General features: G+C 43.1%; 2 protein-coding genes across 2 annotated transcripts; one reads left to right on the top strand and one right to left on the bottom strand.

Moving 5' to 3' along the window:
- The first annotated feature begins 262 nt into the window (after positions 1-262).
- cog3 (component of oligomeric golgi complex 3) lies at positions 263-13,057 on the top strand. The gene is made up of 23 exons (XM_014164362.3): positions 263-478; positions 993-1,139; positions 1,355-1,416; positions 1,555-1,720; positions 1,896-1,970; positions 2,116-2,208; positions 2,315-2,440; positions 2,554-2,634; positions 2,757-2,800; positions 2,910-3,036; positions 3,176-3,267; positions 3,941-4,080; positions 4,272-4,432; positions 6,638-6,746; positions 6,976-7,094; positions 7,276-7,365; positions 7,610-7,730; positions 8,013-8,101; positions 9,736-9,870; positions 10,775-10,850; positions 10,957-11,084; positions 11,520-11,618; positions 11,851-13,057. Exons 1-23 carry the CDS (start codon positions 293-295, stop codon positions 11,878-11,880), a joined length of 2,496 nt encoding a protein of 831 aa, XP_014019837.3. The 5' UTR covers positions 263-292; the 3' UTR covers positions 11,881-13,057.
- Positions 13,058-13,167: 110 nt separating this feature from the next.
- On the bottom strand, positions 13,168-20,711 carry LOC106581874 (uncharacterized). Its single transcript, XM_082967027.1, has 5 exons — positions 20,663-20,711; positions 20,335-20,480; positions 19,809-20,191; positions 13,607-13,835; positions 13,168-13,427 (listed from the first exon to the last, which is right to left on the bottom strand). The coding sequence occupies exons 4-5, from the start codon at positions 13,784-13,786 to the stop codon at positions 13,179-13,181; spliced, it is 429 nt and encodes a 142-aa protein (XP_082823153.1). The 5' UTR covers positions 13,787-13,835; positions 19,809-20,191; positions 20,335-20,480; positions 20,663-20,711; the 3' UTR covers positions 13,168-13,178.
- Between the last annotated feature and the right edge of the window lie 2,260 nt (positions 20,712-22,971).

Raw genomic sequence — 22,971 nt, 5'->3', positions numbered from 1 at the left:
GTGAGTTCTTCCATGCTGTCACTTTGGGTTGTGTAATTTCTCTGTTTAGTGAAACAATGTCACAGTGTACTCAATGTTACAGATTACAGACTTGCCAATTGCACTGGAAATACACTGTTCACTAAAGGTCTCCTGAGAACACCCACTCCTTTATCACCTTTATTTATGTGTGCAACGTTTTAAGCGTTTCAACCACCAATGAGTAAGAAATTGTTCTGATACCATTGGATGCTATAGTCAGAGTCCTCCCCCTATTTTTCCGGAAGAGGAAGTAGTCTGTTGCTGACGTTTAATGTTGCTGAGAATGATGATGGCGTCTACAGACCATTCTTTTCTGGACCTGACAGATAAAGAAACGCGTGAAAAACTGTCACAGTGGGACCGGCGGACAGATGCCATGGCTCCCCTGACAGACAAACAAACGGACTCTATTCTGGACATCCGAGCTGCCGCTGAAACCCTCCCTATTCCCGCAGAGGTGAGTTGACAAGCTAGCTGCTAATGCTAATTACCTAGCTAACTAGGCTACCACCGATTTAGCAGCTAGTTGACAGGTGCAAAGAAGCATTCCAGAAGGCAAATTGGTTGATTACATTGTAGGATTGTCAGGAGGGACTTGCTAAGGAGCATAACATTAGTTAGTGTCACAACTCAACCTAGCTAGCTGCCAGCTCAAATATATAGTTAGCTAGCTACCGTCTGCCACGTCGTTTGTTGAGTCTTAGTTAGTAGCCACTAGCCAGCTAGGCTAACGAGCTACTTTGCTAACAACTTGCCAGAGTTGATATGCTTGTTTGATGACTTCTGTGAGGAGGCATAGCTAACCCTCACTAACATACCATACCATTAGTCATCGAATCATAACCTCATACCATAGTAACCTGTCAATCAAACCTGGTAAAGATAGCTCTAACTGTTTAGCATTTTGAGATCTATGACAGTATTGATTGTGTTATGTGTTGGTCTAAACCGCATTTGTGTTCCCTATCCAGTTGCCCATTGAGGACTTGTGCAGCCTGACATCCCGCTCTTTACGGTCCCCATTTACGACAACTGTACCAGCTTCCACAGAAGATGTCCTGCTCAAGGGCTTTCAGATGCTTGATCTGGAGAATGAGAGGATAGAGACAGCACAACAGGTGTGTTGCTTTTCATTACACTTCAATCCTACTACTCTGGCTGTGATTACAAAAGCAGTCTAATAATTCTGATATTTTCTCCACAAATTGTGGAGCCTCTGAGGCACACACACATTACATGCCTCTACTCTCTACTGTTTTTCATATCATATGATTGTTGCATGTGTTAGTTTGTTGTGTAGTAGTTAGCTATTTCAGTGTTCTTTGCGTTGCAGTTTTTCTCCTGGTTTTCAAAGCTACAGACACAAATGGATCAAGATGAAGGAGCTAAGCACAGGTGAACTTGATGTTCATGTCTTTCCACTTGCTGATCTCTCAAATTAAAAGTAGATTTATATACAGTGCATCCTAAACTGCATTAGATCTCTATCTCTGAGGAATTTACTGGAATGTTCCGTGTGTGTTACTCCTGCAGGAAAACCAGAGACCATCTCAATTGTTATCAGGAACAATGTGATGCTATTCTGAGTGACGTGAATGCTGCCCTTAAGCACCTGGACTCACTGCAGAAGCAGTACCTGTTTGTGTCCAACAAGACAGGCACCCTCCATGAGGCCTGTGAACAGCTCCTTAAAGAACAGGTAGAGAACCATTTTACATGTAGGCTGTGAGACTGTCAGCGGCACAAAAGGTACCAACAGATCATAGTAGTATGGACCTGTTTCCATTTGTAATGGAATGCAACATCGGACATGAAATGTCAGCATGTTATCAAAATCATAGTTCCCTGCCAACATATACTTTTCTCTTTAACAGTCGGAACTGGTGGATCTGGCTGAGAGCATACAGCAGAAGCTTTCCTATTTCAATGAGTTGGAGAACCTCAACACGGTATGCTGGTTTTCTGATTAAACCTTTTATCCATCCTCCTTTGCTGTGACATTTGAAATCCTCGAGCAAATGTCTCTGAAGGTGAGTCTTGTTCCTAACCCGAGCATTGCAAAAGGTCATCATCTCTCTCGCTCTGTCTTTGCAGAAATTAAACTCACCCACACTGTCTGTAAACAGTGAAGGATTTATACCAATGCTTTCAAAATTGGATGACTGTATAGAGTATGTTTCGTCCCATGTAAGTATATTTTCAACTCACAATGGAAAGTGTCCGTATTCTACTGTAGAGCTGTGTCACTATATTGTGTTATGACTTACTTATTTCTGTTATTTTTCACCTACAGCCAAACTTTAAGGACTACCCAGTGTATCTGGCCAAGTTCAAACAATGTCTGTCTAAAGCTATGCACTTCATGAAGACTCACACTGTGAACACTATGCAGAATCTCACCAACCAGTTAACAAAAAGGGTAGGAAGAACTCCTCGGCCACTTTTATTATCGATTGTGACTTGGTACTGGTACACAATCAACTGTCTTCGCTCTTGAGTTGTATGTCTGATTAGAATATACTTTTCTTTCAGGATCCATTGGGTCTGGCTAACGCAGACAATGCCTTCACACTGTACTATGTCAAGTTCAGAGCAGCTGCACCCAAAGTCAGAGTTAGTATAAATACTTATTTTTTCTTTTGGAATTGCCATCAACATTCTATGCCACCCTTCTTTTGGTATGCAATTATGTGTTGTCTTTCTAGAGATTCATAATTGTGTGATTGTTCTTTCAGACACTGATTGAACAAATAGAGCAGAGGTCAGAGAGAATTCCTGAGTAAGTATGGGGCTCGTGTATGCTAAAACGCCATTATCAGGAGTACCTCACCTATGTAATGTTTTCTGTCATCTACGTATAATTATTTCCCACGTTCTGGCATCCCCAGGTACCACCAGCTGTTAGAGGAGATCCACCAGTGCTACCTGGACCAGAGAGAGCAGCTCCTCAGCCCCAGCATCACATCCACCATCACAGACCTGACCAGTCAAAACAACAAGGACCACTGTGCATTAGTAAGACCACATCATATTGTTTTTTTTTTGTTTTGTTTTTTTACTAGAATCCATTCACTTTTGATTATTGAGATTATCTGAGAAGCCTTCAACATGGTTTGCCAGTGCCGATTCTGTCTGTCCTGTGTTCTCCTCCCAGGTGCGTAGTGGCTGTGCCTTCATGGTTCACGTCTGTCAGGATGAGCACCAGCTCTACAATGAGTTCTTCTCCAAACCCACACCCAGACTAGAGTAAGTAGCACCATCCCCTAGTGCTGGTATAGGAGTGAGTAAGAAGCATGTACTGTTTGTCCTACAACACATTCTGCATATGTTTGTCAAGGAGGCGGGGCTATTTCCTGGTTGGTTAGTATTCACCATAGTATCTGCTGAAGCTCATGACACCTCTATTGTTGTATTGCTGACTTCAGGTTTTAACTGAATTTGCTGAGGGCAGCCATACAATTCAACACAGTGTCATGTAAATGTATCTAACCTTCCAGTGGGCTGCAGAAGAAGCTCTGTCTGTAACTGAGATGCAAAGAGCCCTGCCTGTTCTACTTCAGTATATGTACAGGGTGTTTGTCTTGAAGGCAAGGCTCACATGAATGGCTATTTCCTGGTCAGTATTCTCAATAGTATCTGCTACAGCAGGTGATGTCTCTACTGTAGTAATTGCTGACTTAGGCATTCATTAACTGAAATGGCAGCTTTAAAATTGAGACGCAAATCATTATCTAGCTTTCTCATATACTAGCTCATGTTTTTCGTTTGGAGCAACGAATACACTTTCAACATATTATTTCAAGAGGACGACTCAAATATGACCTTTACATTGCAGTGAGTTAACTCACTAGAGCCTTGTGCTCGCTAGTCTGACGTGAATGGGAATAATAGAGCTTGCCGTCGGGTTTACCCCCTCTAGCGAGCTGCTGGAGAAGCTGTGTCTGTCGCTTTACGACGTCCTGCGGCCACTCATCATCCACGTTATCCACCTGGAGACCCTGTCAGAGCTCTGTGGCATCCTCAAGAATGAGATGCTGGAGGACCACGTCCACAACAACGGTACTGTTATTCACAATACAAAGGACCTACTCTGGTTACTCTAACCATTAAGTACAGTTAACTCTTTGTAGGAAATATGCACTTGTATGTTACGTTTAGCTCCAAAGTATTGGAACAGTGACAAATGTAGTTGTTTTGGCTCTGTACTCCAGCACTTTGGATTTGAAATGATACGCTGACTATGTTTGTAGCTGGTCAGTTGGGGGCCTTTGATGCAGTGGTGAAACAGATGCTGGAGGATGTCCAGGAGAGGCTGGTCTACAGGACACACATCTACATCCAGACTGACATCATCGGATACAACCCCGCCCCCGGGGACCTGGCCTATCCTGAGAAACTGGAGATGATGGAGGTGGGTCTGTCTGATGTGGCTGTTTTCAGTGAGTCACCCCTAGATACAAACGTAAGGTACAGTGCCTTGCAAAATGATTCATCCACTTTACAACCTGTCATTTAAATTGATTTTTATTTGGATTTCATGTAATGCACATACACAGAATAATTCAAATTGGTGAAGTGAAAATAAAAAACGGAAAAGTGGTTTGTGCATATGTATTCACCCCTTTTGCTATGAACGCCCTAAATAAGATCTGGTGTAACCAATTACCTTCAGAAGTCACATAATTAGTTAGATTGCACACAGGTGGACTTTATTTAAGCGTCACATGATCTGTCACATGATCTCAGTGTATATATACACGTGTTCTGAAAGGCCCCAGAGTCTGCAACACCACTAAGCAAGGGGCACCACCAAGCAAGATGCACCATGAAGACAAAGGAGCTCTCTAAACAGGTCAGGGACAAAGTTGTGGAGAAGTACAGATGAGGGTTGGGTCATAACAAATTATCAGAGACTTTGAACATCCCACAGAGCACCATTAAATCCGTTATTAAAAATGGAAAGAATATGGCACCACAACAAACCTGCCAAGAGAGGGCCGCCCACCGAAACTCACAGATCAGGCAAGGAGGGCATTAATCAGAGAGGCAACAAAGAGACCAAAGATGACCCTGAAGGAGCTGCAAAGCGCCACAGCTGAGATTGGAGTATCTGTCCATAGGACCACTTTAAGCCATACGCTCCACAGAGCTGGGCTTTATGGAAGAGTGGCCAGAAAAAATCCATTGCTTAAAGAAAAAAAAATAAGCAAACACGTTTGGTGTTTGCCAAAAGGCATGTGGGAGAATCCCCAAACATATGGAAGAAGGTACTCTGGTGAGATGAGACTAAAATTGAGCTTTTTGGCCATCAAGGAAAACGCTATGTCTGGCACAAACCCAACACCTCGCATCACCCCAAGAATACCATCCCCACAGTGATGGTGGTGTCAGCATCATGCTGTGGGGATGTTTTTTTATCGGCAGGAACTAGGAAACTGGTCAGAATTGAAGGAATGATGGATGACTCTAAATACAGGGAAATTCTTGAGGGGAAACCTGTTTCAGTCTTCCAGAGATTTGAGACTGGGAAGGGAGATTCACCTTCCAGCAGGACAATGACCCTAAGCATACTGTTAAAGCATCATTTGAGTGGTTTAAGGGGAAACATTTAAATGTCTTGGAATGGCCAAGTCAAAGCCCAGACCTCAATCCAATTGAGAATCTGTGGTATGACTTAAAGATTGCTGTATACCAGTGGAACCCATCCAACTTGAAGGAGCTGGAGCAGTTTTGCCTTGAAGAATGGGCAAAAATCCCAGTGGTTAGATGTGTCAAGTTTATAGAGACTAGAGGTCGACCAACAATCGGTAATCGGTTTGCCGTTTTTTTTTTTGTATTTTTTTTTTTAATGTATTTAAAAAAAAAAATAATAATTTGAATTAAAAACATTTTTTACAACTTTATTTAACTAGGCAAGTCAGATTAAGAACACATTCTTATTTTAAATGACGGCCTAGGAACGGGCCGTCATTGAAATTAATTTTAATTCCAGGCGGTAAGGCAACAAAATAGGAAAAATGCCAAGGGGGTGAACACTTTCGCAAGCCACTGTACATTTTCTGTTAACCTCTCAGTAAATGGAATGTTTAAGAGTTAAACAGTTAAGTGTTCCCTTTCTGTAATACACATGATTTCCAGTGTTCTGTTTGTGCAATGTTTTGTTGATTGTAATTGACGCCAGACTGGAGGTACAAGGACAGGGGCCACTTGATTATTATTGTATTGTGTGATACTGTAGCAACTGACAGTCACTGCATTTAGTTTTGTCTTCCTACAAGCCTCTGGGGTTGGTGTTTACAGAACACTTGGTGCTGTCTGATTTAAAATATAAAGGGCTTGTCGCTAAGAGGCCAGCTAGACATTACATTTTTCTCAGCTTCTGTGCTGTTGCAACTTGTAATAAACCAGATTGATTGACTTTATCTGCGGCTGCTCTTCAATTTTCACCTAGTAATTCCTATTACAACCCCCCCCCCAATGGTTAAGGTTAAGATTTGGGGAAGGTGTGCTGATCCTAGATCTGTGCCTACGGGCAAGTTCTACCTGCAGCCGTCCTCGATACAAAATAAAGACAGTTTGTAATCCATCTCTCTCTTTCTCTCTCATGGGGTTACAGAAAATTGCCCAGAGCCTGAAGGAAGAGCAGATGAAGCTAATGGCCCAGGAGTCGTCATTTTCAGACGTGCAGCTTGAAGATGCAAATGACAGGAGAGCCAGTAACGCAAGTTAGTGTTTACAAATGAGTGTAAAGGGATATCTTATCTTTATATGTTGTGAATAGTGCATTCTGTTCATCAATCAAATGTATTTATAAAGCCCTTCTTACATCAGCTGATGTCACAAAGTGCTGTACAGAAACCCAGCCTAAAACCCCAAACAGCAAGCAATGCAGGTGTAGAAGCATAAGTCTTACTGTTGTACCTTTCTGCCCTCCTCTCTTTTCCTTGCATACAGGTAGTATAGACTCGCCCCGCTTGCAGCCATCCATCTCTCCCGCTGACCTGCATGGCATGTGGTACCCCACAGTCAGGCGGACGCTGGTCTGCTTGTCCAAGCTCTATAGGTGCATAGATGTGAGTGCTTTGATTGTCTGGCATTTTGCATGTTTACTCTTCGATATATGAGATAGTCATATGAATGAATCATGAGCCTAGTCCATTTCATGATACTATTTGACCATTCCTCTTGATCTCTTTAATCTACCATCCACCATGTTGTCCCTGTGTTGATGCATTGAATTTCTTGGCTCTCCAGAGAGCAGTCTTCCAGGGCTTATCGCAAGAGGCATTGTCTGCCTGCATCCACTCCCTGCTCAAAGCGTCCGATGTCATCCTGAAGAACAAGGTTGGCGCCTATTTAATTTTTTTCATTATTATTTTTGGGGGTTGGCGCAGTGCATGTGATGCGTTGTATTATATGTTTCTGCCTGTATATGGTGTAATTGAGAAACACAACTGTAGCTTTACGATTAGCTTGTTATTCATTTTTTTCCTCTATAAATGGTTCAATACTAGTTTTGTTTTTGGAACAAGGTTACATTTGGATTATTCAGATGTTATATTTAGAGCTATGGCTTCGTCTTGTCCAGACGCAGGTAGACGGTCAGCTGTTTCTGATCAAACACCTGCTGATCATGAGGGAACAGATCGCTCCCTTCCACACAGACTTTGCCATCAAGGAGATCTCTCTGGACCTGAAGAGAACCAGAGGTGAGGAGGGAAAGATTAGGCCAGCGAATGTATGTTCTGGCTCCATAAAACCTGTCATTATATTGTCATTATCAGTGGGGAATGCCCATTGTGTCCATCAAATGCACATATGACTATTATAGTAGTGGTAATAACTTGAGATACTGTATAACTTGTAGCTTTTGGTAGAAGTGTTCCTGTTTTAGCACTTATCTCAGCCAAGTCCGTATTTCACTTGTAACACTAGAGGGCACTCTAATCCTTCTTCAGCAAGATGAATCTTCTTTTTTTGTCTCAAATCAGATGCTGCCTTCAAAATGATGAATCCAAAATCTGTTCCTGGTTTCTTCAGACTCAACAGCCACAACGCTATCCTAGAATTTCTATTAGAGGTAAAGTTTTTGATTGGGTTTGAATATAGAATACATATACAGTGCCTTGCAATGGTGTTCAGACCCCTTGGATTTCTTCACATTTTGTGTTACAAAGTGAGATTAAAAATGTATTAGTCCTTTTTTTTCAAAAATCTATACAAAATATCCTAATGTCAAAGTGGAGAGAAAAAAAATAAAAGATTACTAGAAATTAAATAACTAAAATATAGTCTTTGCATAAGTATTCAGCACCCTGAGGCGATACATGTTAGAAACACCTTTGGCATCAATTACAGCGGAGTCTTATTGTGAGCTTTGCACACCTGGATTGTGCAATATTTTCCCATTATTCCTTTCAAAATTCTTCAAGCTCTGTCAAAATGTTGGATCATGGCTAGATGGCAATTTTGGAGTCTTGCCATAGATTTTCAAGCTGATTTAAGTCAAAACTGTAACGTGGACGTTCAGGAACATTAACAGTCTTCTTGGTAAGCAACTCCAGTGTAGATTTGGCCTTGTGTTATAGGTTATTGCCCTGCTGAAAAGTAATTTACTCTCCCTGTCTCTGGTGTAAAGCAGACTGAAGCAAGTTTTGCTCTAAGATTTTGCCTGTGCTTAGCTCCATCCAGTTTCTTTTTATCCTGAAAAACTCCCCAGTATTTGCCAATGTCAAGCATACCCTTACCATGATGCAGCCACCACCATGCTTGAAATAAGGAAACAGTTACACAGTGATGTGTTGGAATAGCTCCAAACATAAGGCTTTGCGTTTAGGCCAAAAAGTGTGTTAATTTCCTGTTTTGTTTGTTGCAGTTTTACTTTAGTTTTGGAATAGTTTTATTCTATATATTTGTATTCTTTTCACTCTGTCATTGAGGCCATTATTGTGGAGTCACTACAATGTTGTTGATCCAGGTTTAGTTTTCTACCATCACTGACATTGAACTTTGAAGCAGTTTTAAATCATCAATAGCCTCATGGTAACATCCTTGAGCAGTTTCATTCCTGTCCTGCAGCTCAGTTCAGAAGAATGGGTGGTTTAATATATAATCCACAGCATAATTATTAACTTCACCATGCTTATGATTTGTTATTGCTACCGATCTACCAACCACTGACCTCCTTTAGGAGGCTTTCGAAATGCTCCCTGGTCGTTGTAGTTGAATCTATGCTTGAAATTCAATACTTGACTGAGAGACCTAAAGATATATGTATGGGGACAGAAGAAGGGTTAGTCATAAAAAAAATCAACCCCTATTATTTCACAGAGTGAGTCCATGTTTTGTGATTTGTTGAGCCAAATGTTACTCGTAAAATAATTTAGGCTTGCTGAAAGAAAAGGGCTGAACACTTATGCAACGACTGTATTTTAGTTATGAATTTTTTTATCTTAAGAATTCAAAATAAATATTCTTCCACTTTGACCTCAGGTTATTTTGTGTAAATTGTTGACAAAAAATGACATCAATTTTAATCCCATTTGGTAAAGCAGTAAATGGTGAAGAAATTCAAGGCATCTGAATACTTTCACACAGGAAAAAATAACTCCTGGTCCTATCTCTATGTCAGGAAAACCTGGCAGTATATGTCATTTTTCATCTATACTACCACTTACTAGTTACTAACCCCTCTCTCTCTCCATTGGACCTTAGGGATCACCGGAGATAAAGGAGCACTACATAGATTCGAAGAAGGACGTGGACCGCCATCTGAAGTTTAGCTGTGAGCAGTTCATCCAGCAGCAGACTCACCTCTTTGTTGGGAATCTGGAGGAGTTTCTCACCAAGGTAACGTTTCAGTCTGACCGAGAGGAGAGGCAGACAGATAGCCTGGGGCTCAGACTTCAAAAACATGACCTTGGACTATCTCTTTTCTTTTTCTGGTTATTCACTGACTACTGACTGAGGGTCATGATTTTGTGCAGTAAAACTGAAAGATAAAGGTGAATCTTATTCTACTGGAATCTAGGCCTTTTCAAATGTGATGGGTTTCATTTTAAAACATTGTGACCTTCTGTTCTGAATCTACTCAGTGCCTATCATCCATGGTCTTTCTCATACAGTATTAAAAGTCATACAGTATTAAAGTGGTTATAATGAATTGGACTTACAGGTAACTGCCAAATTAAAGGAAATGCCAACATAAAGTGTCTTAATAGGGTGTTGGGCCAGAACGGCTTCAGTGCGCCTTGTCATAGATTCTACAAAGTGCCTGGAACTCTAAGAAATTCCAGAATTTGGTCCAGAATCTCCCATACCTGTTCAATTGGGTTGAGATCTGGTGACTTACACACACGCGCACGCACACACACACACACACACACACACACACTCCCTTTAAACCCCTTGAGCTCTTTTGAGATCCCTCTTTAAAATTCACTGAGATCTCTTCTTCGGGCCATGGTAGCCAAAATAATGTGCTACTTGGGCTTTTTTTTTTTTTTTTATACATGACCCTAATCATGATGAAATGTTAATTGCTTAATTAATTCAGGAGCCACACCTGTGTGGAAGCACCTACTATACTTTTGTGTCCCTCATTTACTCAAGTGTTTCCTTTTTATTTTGGCAGGTACCTGTATATAGCACTTTCAACAAATGCCTTCCTCAATCTAGAATAGGACTTATAGTCAAGACTAACTCACGTTGTCCTTCACTGAGGAAGATGGGAACTTGTCTTGTGTTGTTTCAGGTGTCTGCTCTGAAAACCATGGCAATCCAAGGAGGTCCCACGTACAACCTCTCCCAACAACCTTGGGCACAGCCAGGTAAGAAACCGTATCATCATATTTCAGTGAAACCTCTAAATCATGTGGTGGAAGGAAGGCTTGGAACTGAAAAATGACTCAAGCTCTCTCTCTCTCCCCTTTTTAGCCAAGATCAACGACATAGTGATGGCTACCTACAGGGTGATGAAGAGCAAGCTGCCAAGCACGTTACAGAGCATGTCCTTGTACCTGGCCAACAGAGACACAGAGTTTATCCTCTTCAAGCCTGTCCGGGTGGGTGTCTGTTAGACAGTGGAGTTTAAACTCTCCTCCTTTCACCAACCCTGTACTAGCCTGGTCCCAGATATGTTTCTGCTCTCTTGCCCAAGTAAAAATCAACAGATCTTGGGCCAGGCTAACCCTGTAGAGTAACAGGAGCTCATAGGGGTTTTAGCACACTCCTACATAACAAATAGGATATTTTCAGCAGGTGCTCAGGCTGAGCAATTTGCAGCTACTTTTTTTAAGCCTTGTTCCTGCTTATTAAGAAATAAATAATTCTTCAGTGGTTATCACGGCTCTTTGTGCACAGCTAGGTGCTAATCTACAGTAAGTGAATCTAAGTGCACAATAACACCGTTGACATGGCAACTGGGATACAAAGGGGACCCGCGAGGGGATAATTTCTCTCCAGCAGCTCTCTGACTAACCTGCTGTTTTCTCCCACAGAACAACATCCAGCAGGTGTTCCAGAGACTGCACGCCTTGCTTCAGGAGGAATACAGTGGCGAGGACCTTCAGATCATCGCTTGCCCTTCTATGGAACAGGTAAAGCTGGTACTGGCTACACTTACAAAATCATAACCAAGGGCAAGGTATTCCAATCTCTTTCTGGAAATGGCTGTTTGATCTCAATATCTTTTTTCAAGTGTATTTATTCAACCTTGGTTTATTCAGGTTTTCGCTGTGTGTAGTGTTGTCTGGAGTGACATTCAAAGTCATGCTGGATGTTTTTAGTGGAGTGAGTCCTCACTGTGTTTATGCTCTCTCTCTTCTTCAGATTAACCTGCTGTTGTCTGTGAATAAGTAACCTGAAGGCCTGGTCAGCAGAGCTCTGTCTGGTCTGGACAGAAGGGTGGACAGGAGGGTTAATCCAGCCCTGACCTAGCCAGACCTGGAGCTTGTGGAGCAAAAGTCTAGGAGAAGGACTGTGTTAGTCTTTGGCCCTCAACCTGCAAAGATCCTACACAAGGCCAAAGATACCCCAAACACTGACACAACCAACAGCTTCCGAGCATGTCGTGGTCTAGTTAGGCATTCAATCACTCAGTTGGTCGGATCAGGTGAAATGAAGATTTTCTTTTTGGTACTGATCTTGAATCAATTTGTTCAACTAAAATTGGAAGGTGTTGGGCTTACTTTTTTTATGTGGGAGAGATCCACACAGACTAGGGTTATTGGCTATATCAACTGTATTTCTCTTACCATAATAATAAAACATTTCTGAGTCAAGATAAGTTGGCACATTCAGTGAGCGTAGCAAATGGGGAAACAAGGGTGAATGTTGAGCGGCTGGAATAAGGACACTCTAACCAGGCTAATAGAGGAGATAGAACCTTATTCATTTGTCAGGTAGCTAATGAGCGACGAGCAGCCGCCACGTTTATGCTTAATTTGTTAATGGATTAAGAGACGGAATGAAAAGAACATGCTGCACGATATGTAACAACTCTACACCTTTCTCTTTGAACATGGAGATCTCTGGTCTGTGACAGCCTGTGCTGCAGGGCTCTCAGGTTTTAACACTGCTCCCTTGGTCTGTTTTTAATAAAGGAACCCTTCTGTTTTACTGTGTGTCAGTGGTTTCCAAATGATACTTATTCCTCCTGCTCTCTCCGTTAATGTTTATTTTTTCCCAACTTGTTGCATACATGTAAAAAAAAAAAAATACCCTGAGAACTTGTCTTTTTTTACCTTTTCTTTTGTATTTGGGATGCTTGAACTTCTCTATGGCTTGGTGTTAATGGGCCTTTTGTCTAGAGCAGTTTTGCACTGTAAAGGAATGGGGAAGTCAGTGGTCTTACTCAGAAATGTAATATATTATGGATATATTTGCCTAATGCTACTCCCACATTCAATCAATTACAAAGTTAATGTAAACTTAACTGCAGCTTTTTCTTTGGCATTCTCTGTATAGAAGTGTGTGTGTATAGTGTAACTACTGTATTTATCCATGAACAATCTGATTAAAAAGGATGACATTAGTATATCTGCTGTCCTTGTCTCATTGTTCACACTATACATAAGCACTATTGTCTCATTGTGCATTTTTTTTGTTTTTGAGACTAGACAAGTTGCTGTATCCAATATAATTTAATGAAAAATTAATTATTTGGCTTTGGTAGCTATCTGAACTCTCTTCTTGACTGAGTGGTGCTTGTCCAGAGGTGTCTTCAGTCTCTCCATTTGAGAGACCAGGCTATATTGGGGCATGACCTTCTGTGGACTTGGGGCCTGCTGGTAGGTGATATAGCCCTGGATCCTCTGCAGAAGGTTGTAGATCTCTGCACTCTTCATGTGGAGGTGTCTCTGGTCCAGGTCTGGCCCAGGCAACATCAGGCTCTTCAAGTGCTCCAGCTGGGGAAACGCAAACTGATCAGCTCTGATATGAGTGGGTGTTAGTACAAAGCTGTGTTCAACTTCAGTGCTCGTTATAAAGCATGGTATTCTCCTGTGCTTCTCGCATGATTAGAGTAATATACGCCACTCACCTGGTGTCTTTATTGAGTCTGTAATTGACAATGTCAGTGTCTCACCTTGAGTTTGGCCCCCACGTTGAACCTCACACTTCTCTTGCGAGAGGTGAAGGTGAGGTAGATGCAGTCCTGGGTCTGGATGCGCAGGCTGATGTTGGGGCTGAGGGTCAGACAGATGGGCTGGAAGGGAGGGGCGTGGACATGGGGCTCGTGGTCCAGCCAACTCCAGCGCCTCCTCATAGCCCCGGTGTCACTACAGCAGGAGCCTCCCAGCTGGGTCAGGTTCACCCTGCCAAACAAGCAAAAACAACACACAAACATACAGTTATGAATATAACTACTGTTCACTGAAGGACTGAACGAGGGATATCATACTGTGGGGAGTCAACGACCAACCATATTCACCTGAAGAAAACGCCCAACGGGCCAATGGAGCTCACCCTCGGAAGCCCTGCCTTCCTGGCTATAATGCCGGGCTCATATGAATTTCATCAACCCTCTGACGGCAAGGGGCCAAAATATGTTATACCGCGTTCCCTCCTTCAGGGAACAGTAGTTATATTCATAACTGTACGTTCACTTTCAGTCGGTCACTTGGTATAACATACAATGGGGACATACAATCACATCCAAAGCCGGCCCAGAGGGTACCAAACTTGGAGGCCCATGGCAGCCCATGTACACACAGGTTCCATCGTCTCCAAAAAGGGGTTACACAAGCCACCTTACCTACTTCTTTCCCTACCTTCCCTACCACTTTCCCTAATGAAGGGAAAGGGAAAGGGGGATACCTAGTCACTTGTACAACTGAATGCCTTCAACTGAAATGTGTCTTCTGCATTTAACCCAACCCCTCAATCAGAGAGGTGCGGAGGGCTGCTTTAATCAAAATCCACTTACCTGAGAAGCCTGAACTGTCAAATCCTCATGAGTCCTGAACTGTCAGAGACCCATATAGGGAACCAGGACCTGCTGCAACTTGGCTATGCGCACTGACACGCTGCCACTGCAGCCCAAGTCCATAGATCCCATGATTCCAAGAACAATACCTTGCGAGCCTGAAATGTCAGAACTCGTACAAGGGACCCCAAGTCCAAAACAACAGAATACCTGTCGTGACTTGGTATAGCGCACATGCTGCATAGCAGGGACCAGAGTTGATGAAGCATGGCAGCCCGAGGCTCAAACCCACAGGAGACATGCAGTAACCTGGAAACTGTGTACTCGCGTGCTGCCCAGGCTCAAACCCACAGGAAACTGTGGTAACCCTGATAATATGCACAACCTGGGCACTGCTTGACACCCACTCCCTGACCCAGCCATAAGAACACTATTAGCCGCACTGGGAAAAAGGTATGTGGGGAACCCAAACTCGCTGTAGCACAGACATCACCAATCAACATGCCCCTGAACAGTGCCCAAGAAGCCGCGACACCCCTAGTGGAGTGAGCACACACCGCTAGCCAACCTTTGTCCTTTGCTGTAATATTTCAGGGAGATAGCCTCCAAAATCCAATGAGAAGACGCTGCTTAGAAAGCACCCTGCCGCAAGGTGGATTAGTGAATCTGGTCACAAACGCAATCCTATCCATATACGTGCGTAAAACGCACACCGTTCACAGTCCATGCAAGCTCTGTTGTTCACTGGAAGGAAACAGAGGCAGCGAGAAATGGAACAGCTCAAAAGCTAAGGACCTGTAAGACATAAGCATAACCTTGGGAGCAAAAGCTGCATTAGGACGTAACATCACTTTGCAGTAGCCTGGCGCGAACTTCAAACAGGAAGGGTGCACTGATGAAGATGGAGATCCCAAATGCACTTGGCTGACACAAGACCAAAGCCAGGTCACAGGTTGGTGCCATTGGCTTAGGCACTGGTCTGAGCAGATGCACGCCTTTTTAAGGAACCGCATCACCAGAGGAGGAGACCCCGGGGTAGAGTTGTCAATCCCTACATGACACGCTGAGATAGCTGCCATATAAACCTTCAATGTGGAAAAAGAAAGGCCCAGCTCAAAAAACTCTTGCAAGAACAAACATTTTTACCAAAGAGCTCTGAAAAGAAGAAACTCCTTTAACCAGACACCAACCCTCTAACGTGCGCCACTTATATGTATACAACCCTCTTGTAGAGGGCGCACGTGACAACTGTATAGTCATAATCCCGTTGGAAGGTAAACCACTAGCCCTCAATTTCAACTTTTCAGTGGCCAAACCCATAGATCGCATATCTGTAGTCGTGGGTGCCAAACTCTCCCGTGCACCTGGGACAATAGATCCAAATGACACGGAACCCTCCACAGGTCCCCACCCAACAGGCGGATGATCTCCAGAAACCAGGGTTGTCTGGGCCACTGAAGAGCCACCAGAATCAACAACAAACCCTCCTGACGGACCCTCTCCACGGAGGAAACGCATAGAGCAGGATCCGAGGCCACTGATACGCCAAAGCCTCTGTTCCCAACGGAGCACCCAGATCCCTCATTGAGAAGAACAGACGACAATGCGTGTTTTACTCGCGATGTGTACAGATCTATGTCAGCCCTGCCGAACCAGTCCCATATCTGGACAACCACTGAGGGGGGCAGTCTCCACTCTGTAGAGCTAGGACCCCCCCTGGAATGTAGATCCACACCCACGTTGAGAGCCGGGAAGATATGTCGCCCTGAGCGACAGCAAATGCGCGCTGGTCCATACGAGCAAATTACAGGCCAAGTTTAGCAGAGAGAGAGACCGTGTCCCACCCTGCCTGTTGATGTATTTCATCGCACCTCACCAACACATGCTGGCCCTCCAACACGGGAAGAAAATACCTTGGCTCTAGCAAAACAGTCAGTAGCTCTAGGTAATTGATATGCAGAGCCCTTTGCACTGTTGACCAAATCCCTCTTTCTGAGTAGCCCACACACAGCGCTTCCAATCTCAGTAAGAATGCATCTGTCATGATCCCCCTGCGGGACACTACCTGGCCCATGAGAACCCCCTGCAACAGCAGTAGTGGGTCACTCCAAGGAATCAACTCTCTTAGGCACGTCGAAGATACCTTGAGAAACTGATGGCAGTGGTGAGATGCACCCAGACGAGTAGCAATCACCCAGCACTGAAACAAACGCATCATCAGACCCAATAACCGCAGGCACAAGATAAAAGGCACAGAGTGCCCCAACTGAAACTGTGCCAGACAGAGCCGTAATGTGACCGTCCTCTGTTGGAACAAAAACGCATGATTTAGAATTGAGTCCAGAACGAGACCAAGAAACTGAATGCGCTGAGCCGGAGTCAAACAACATTTCTTGTTATTCACTATGAACCCCAGAGACTGAATATGGGAAACCAGTGTGGCAGTGTGGCAATCCATCTGTCCCCTCGACTCTGCTACGACCAGCCAATCATCCAGATAGGTCAATACACTGATCCCCTGGCACCGCACCGGTGTCAAAGCCGCCTCCACCACCATAGAAAAGGTGCGGGCGATAGGGAGAGCCTGAAAGGCAGGACCAGAATCTCGTAGGCCATAGCCTTGAAATGAATCCTCTGAAACATTTTGTGGGGAGTGTACAAAACATTTGGAACACCTGACTTGTGAAAGCTATTATCCCTTATTGATGTCACTTGTTAAATCCACTTCAATCAGTGTAAAGGAGAAGAGACAGGTTAAATAAGGATTTTTAAGTCATGAGACAATTGAGGCATGGATTGTGTATGTGTGCCATTCAGAGGGTGAATGGGCAAGACAAAAGATGTAAAAGTGCCTTTGAACGGGGTATGGTAGTACATGCTAGGCGCACCGGTTTGAGTGAGTCAAGAACTGCAACACTGTTGGGTTTTTCACGCTCAACAGTTTCCTGTGTTGTTAGGTTCTAAACATACAGAGTAAAAACTAAAACGGAGGACTTGGAAAAAGCTCAAACCAAGTTTATTCACCCACTGGGTCAAACAGCTACGAAGACAAAGACAGGTTTTCACAAGCACATATATTTACACCCTCCTACTAGGAGAAGTAAACTCCTTACACATCTAGACAGCCAATAAATCTTTGTTGCTAGTCAGGAACTTAATTGGTTCCCCTTACTAGTGTAGTCATGGCCCCGCCTCCTGCTAGATCCTTTGTGGGCATGTAAGTATGTGTGTAATAGGACTGTTCCTTCTCACTTCATCTGACCTGACCACGGGCCGAATTCCTCACTCCTCCACGGCTGTCCTACCTTATCACTGACTGAAACCAGACTGTTGCACTTTGCCTCCCTCCATAGGATCCATGAGAATAAACAATAACATGTTTGACCAAATGTAAACTTTCTGCCTCCCTCCATTGCCCGACTCAGTAACTTTCCATACACCTAGTTCTTAACCAACCTCCATTGACCCGAACATATACAGTGCCAGTCAAATGTTTGGACACACATACTCATTCAAGGGTTTTTCTTTATTTTTTACTATTTTCTACATTGTAGAATAATAGTGTTAGACATAAAACTATGAAAAAACACACATTGAATCATGTAGTAACCATTTTTTTTTTACAAAAATCTAAATATATTTTATATTTGAGATTATTCAAGGTAGCCACCCTTTGTCTTGATGTCAGCTCTGCACACACTTGGCATTGTCTCAACCAGCTTTACCTAGAATGCTTTTCCAACAGTCTTGAAGGAGTTCCCACATATGCTGAGCACTTCTTGGCTGCTTTTCCTTCACTCTGCGGTCCAACTCATCCCAAACCATCTCAATTGGGTTGAGGTCTGGTGATTGTGGAGGCCAGGTCATCTGATGCAGCACTCCATCACTCTCCTTCTTGGGCAAATAGCCCTTACACAGCCTGAAGGTGTGTTGGGTCATTGTCCTGTTGAAAAACAAATGATAGTCCCACGAAGTGCAAACCAGGTGGGATGGCGTATCGCTGCAGAATGCTGTGGTAGCCATGCTGGTTAAGTGTGTATTATATTATAAATAATACGGTAAGAACGGGGAGTTTGCTCAGGTCTCAACCCTGACTCCACCAATCTCCCCGTGTGCCCGCCCCCAAAACATGTTTTGGAGCTGCCTCTCGGGCTTCCGTTGTTGCCATGCTAGTTCCTTGTAGCGTCGCCGTTCTGCTCTCGCTGCTTCTATTTCCTCCTTCGGACGGTGATACTCCTCGGCCTGCCTCCAGGGTCCTTTCCCGTCTAGGATTTCTTCCCAGGTCCATTCATCCTGACCACACTGCTTGGTCCTTTGGTGGTGGGTAGTTCTGTAACGGTCGTCGTTTGTAGTTGAAGAAGAAGTGGACCAAAACGCAGCGTGGTAAGTGTTCATGATATTTATTACCAAGAAACACTCAAACAAGAAATAACCAAAAAAACACCAAAACGAAAGCGAACAGTTTCGTCAGGCACAGAATGCTAAACAGAAAATAACTACCCACAAAACACAGATGGGAAAAGGCTGCCTAAGTATGATTCCCAATCAGAGACAACGATATACAGCTGCTTCTGATTGGGAACCCTACTCAGTCACAACAAAGAAATATACAACATAGAATGCCCACCCCACATCACACCCCGACCTAACAAATAGAGGAAATAAAACGTCTCTCTAAGGTCAGGGCATGACACTAACCAGATAGTTTAACAGGCAAAATGACCTAAAACTAATGTTATGCAAGGTAGATTAATTATTCGTAGGTGCATAGCTAGCAAACAATTCTTTGTGGCTATATGGCTAGCTAACAGTAGTAGCTAGCCAGTTAGCCCTATTGACTTACTTACTACAGTGGGTATTGCAGGCAGGTAAACATTCCAAAATTAACACAGTGTGTATTTATTAACGTACGTATGAAGATAAAATATTGTAGTCAGGCAACATGAGATGTGAATAGTCAACATTTCATTCCGAAGTCGGAGTGTATTTTCTTGCGCTTCAGCTATTTAATAATGTCTGCAATTGATTTCAAGAAATTGTGCATATTTTTTTTATGTGGTTGCGTCATGTTCTGTGCGTACTTTCTGTTCAAACTTGCATTGATGCATGCTTCAAAATATGTTCAAACGGAGTACACATTTCAAAAGTGCCGTCCGTGCGCCATTTCGCATACTTCGATTTGGACTCATACTCCGACCCTCCCACGCTCGAATTTGCATGCTCGGAGCACGGTAGCATGCATTTTGAGAAACACCCTATATGTCAAGTTACCAAATATAGGCCTACACAGCCCCCAATGAAGCTGAAAATCTATAGGGTACCATTTTCGTTCTTCATTTGCATAATACTATATTATACATACCATATAAGACCATTTGGATGATAGCAGGTGGCCTGACCCCTGGATGTAAAGATGGCCTGGATGTTGGGTACCAGATCTTTGTCCTCTAGGATCACATAGGTGTAATCAGCACCGTGGACAGCAAATATGAGAACGGCAAGTCTTTCTGATGGATAGCTTTCACTCCATTAAGGTAAACGATCTGACCATCCTGCGTATTCTCTGATCAATGATACTTTTAAAAACGTTATAAAACATATAACTCAAAATAAATATATTGTATATTTTGAATACATTTTCGGAATAATCTCTCCAAAAGGATACAAAACCTGTCCTGTTCCATCTGGAAATATGGTGACAAATGATTGACCACTCTCATAGAGCTTGATTAGTGTGTGCTTTATCTGTAAAATCAAACAGCAATCATGAATTGAAATGTACTGCACAAGCATAGCCCTTGGCCTTCACTGAAGTATATTGAGTGAGCTAATCTATTTGTTAACATCCCCTGTGCTGAAAATTGTCATTAAAAGTTCAGTTAGTATACCTTATGTCCTTGTTCTTCTCCATAAAGTGTGAGAGTGTCTGGAGAATCAATGATTTCCATTTCGGCGAATGAGTCTTCCTTCTCTGCAGTCCAGACTTCATTTGAAAGTCGATAGCAAATGGTGTTACGCAAGTTAACTTTAGTTCCTGCAATGTTAAAAGCATCAACACAATGAGTCAGTAAAGTCCACCAGCCTAAGATGTCTGTCTCTACTATATTAAAAGTTTTTCACTTTAATCAGTGGATTCCAAACAACTTTCAGTATCTTAAAGAATGATATAATACATGTCATGTAACAAAGGGGTGGTGACCTGGTGAGTAGACTTACTTTGTTTAGTGGAAAACAGGCCATTCTGGTTCTCCCATTCTTTCAACCTGATGTTTGAGAATAGTACCATTAAGATTTCAGTGATGTTTTAAAGTAGTGCTGTGGGGTATCATATCAAAGTTACAGTAAATTAGAGTGTATTATATTGGGATCTTTTTAGTGCCCCATCAATCATACGAGAGACTGGTTATGACCTTTGCTCCACCCGTTCCTTCGCAGCCTTCTTGAAGGGTGGGTAAAGGCTTACATCAATCTCCCTGCTCCCCTGGATCGCAGCGAATGCAGCCTCCTCCTTCTCCTCCATCAGAAACGTAGTCATCTTCCAGGACAACTCACAACAGAACAACTGACAGGAAGATACAACTTCAATTAGCACTGATGTGTGAAGGCAGAGGTGTCGAAGCCTTTGAGCCCAACAAATGGCAGGCTACCCCACCCAAATCCAGAGACCTTGAAGCCCCCTCCTGCTGTTCAGAGACCACCCACAGAGACCACCCCATTTTCTACAAGAACTCTGCCTCCAGAAATAAAAGCTTCTCCCAACCTACTCCCGTTGCCTGCTGCACTGCTGCTATGGATTCCACCTGGCGATCTGTTCACCGTCTGCCCTAGTTGTCTCCCCCACCACACTGCTGGGGCAAGTGACACTGATCTTACAATGGCTAGCCCCAAGTCGTTATATATTTAATTATTTTCTTGTGCATTTTGCTATTTTGCCTAATGACTCCTGCATACTTTGTTGACTACGAACTTTCTTTACCCAACCGTGGGACAGACTATGTTTGTTCCCACACTCGGGACTCTGACTCTCTATTGGTTACTCAGACTTTTGGCCTCCCATACCATTTCTAACCACCCGAGCCGGCTTTGTATTCATGTTACCTGATGAAATTGCTGTACATTATGATCTTGTTGCCATCTGATGCACGTTCAGATGTCATAAATCAGCACTGCAGAGCTCTCCCTGTCCTCTGCCGTGCCTTGATTGTATTACTGTTGATGAAATGTGGAAATGTGCATGTACACCCTGGCCCATCTACTGTTGCTAGCCCCAATTCTCTGATATCTGCTTCACCGATTTCTGCTCTCGTAAAAGTTTGGGTTTTCTGCACGTTAACACTTGAAGCTTATTACCTAAACTAGATCAATTGAAAGTGTGGGTTCACAGCTTCAATCCAGATGTGTTGGTCATTACTGAGACGTGGTTAAGGAAGAGTGTTTTGAATACTGATGTTAACTTTTCTGTTTATAACCTTTTTCAGCAGACAGATCTTCCAAAGGTGGGGGAGTGGCAATCTTTACCAAGGATCACCTTCAGTGATCGGTTGTCCCCACCAAGTCTGTCCCCAAACAATTTGATTTGCTGGTTTTAAGCATTAAACTTTCAAATAGAGCTTTGTTGACTGTTGCTGGGTGCTATCGTCCTCCATCAGCATTCTCCTATTCTCCTACATTCCTTTCACATTTCCACAAACTTGGAAGTGTTTCCTTTCAAATGGTACCAAGAATATGCATATCCTTGCTTCAGGGCCTGAGCTACAGGCAGTTAGATTTGAGTGTCATTTTAGGCGAAAATTGAAAAAAGGGGCGGATCCTTAAGAGTTTTTTAATCACCACTTAATTAAGTCAGGATTCCTATTTGACTCAGCCATGCCTCCTTGACTCTCCAACATTTCCTCATCTCCCACCCCTTCTAATGCAACTATCCCCGATGCTTCTCCCTTATTCTGTTAAAGGTCCCCAAAGCACACACATCCCTGGGTCGCTCGTCTTTTCAGTTCGCTGCAGCTAGTTACTGGAACGAGCTGCAACAATCACTCAAACTGGACAGTTTTATCTCAATCTCTTCATTCAAAGAGTCCATCATGGACACTCTTACTGACAGTTGTGGCTGCTTTGCGTGATGTATTGTTGTCTCTACCTTCTTGCCCTTTGTGCTGTTGTCTGTGCCCAATAATGTTTATACCATGTTTTGTGCTGCTACCATGTTGTGTTGCTACCATGTTGCTGTCATGTCGTGTTGCTATCATGCTGTGTTGTCATGCGTTGCTGCCTTGCTATGTTGTTGTCTAAGGTCTCCCTTTATGTAGTGTTGTCTCTCTTGTTGTTTTCTCTCTTGTGTTTTGTCCTATATATATATATTTTTTTTTATTTTTCCCAGCCCCTGTCCCCGCAGGAGGACTTTTGCCTTTTGGTAGGCCGTCATTGTAAATAAGAATTTGTTCTTAACTGACTTGCCTAGTTAAATAAAGAAAACAACAACAACAAAAAACATGTCAAACCCATCAGAGGAAGAGATATCCAAAGAT

Source organism: Salmo salar, chromosome 21 (assembly GCF_965601325.2).
Source record: "Salmo salar chromosome 21, fSalSal1, whole genome shotgun sequence".
Classification (NCBI taxonomy): domain Eukaryota; kingdom Metazoa; phylum Chordata; class Actinopteri; order Salmoniformes; family Salmonidae; genus Salmo; species Salmo salar.
Note: the sequence above shows the minus strand (reverse complement) of the source record. Positions and strands in the feature narration are given on the sequence as shown.

Excerpts from the sequence above, each read along its gene's own strand:
- cog3 (XM_014164362.3), top strand. The coding sequence starts at position 293 with ATGTTGCTGAGAATGATGATGGCGTCTACAGACCATTCTTTTCTGGAC. Across the intron at positions 3,037-3,175 it reads ACAAGGACCACTGTGCATTA|GTGCGTAGTGGCTGTGCCTT; the intron begins GTAAGACCACAT and ends TTCTCCTCCCAG. Across the intron at positions 7,095-7,275 it reads AGCTCTATAGGTGCATAGAT|AGAGCAGTCTTCCAGGGCTT; the intron begins GTGAGTGCTTTG and ends TTGGCTCTCCAG.
- LOC106581874 (XM_082967027.1), bottom strand. The coding sequence starts at position 13,786 with ATGAGGAGGCGCTGGAGTTGGCTGGACCACGAGCCCCATGTCCACGCC. Across the intron at positions 13,428-13,606 it reads ACGTGGGGGCCAAACTCAAG|CTGGAGCACTTGAAGAGCCT; the intron begins GTGAGACACTGA and ends GCGTTTCCCCAG.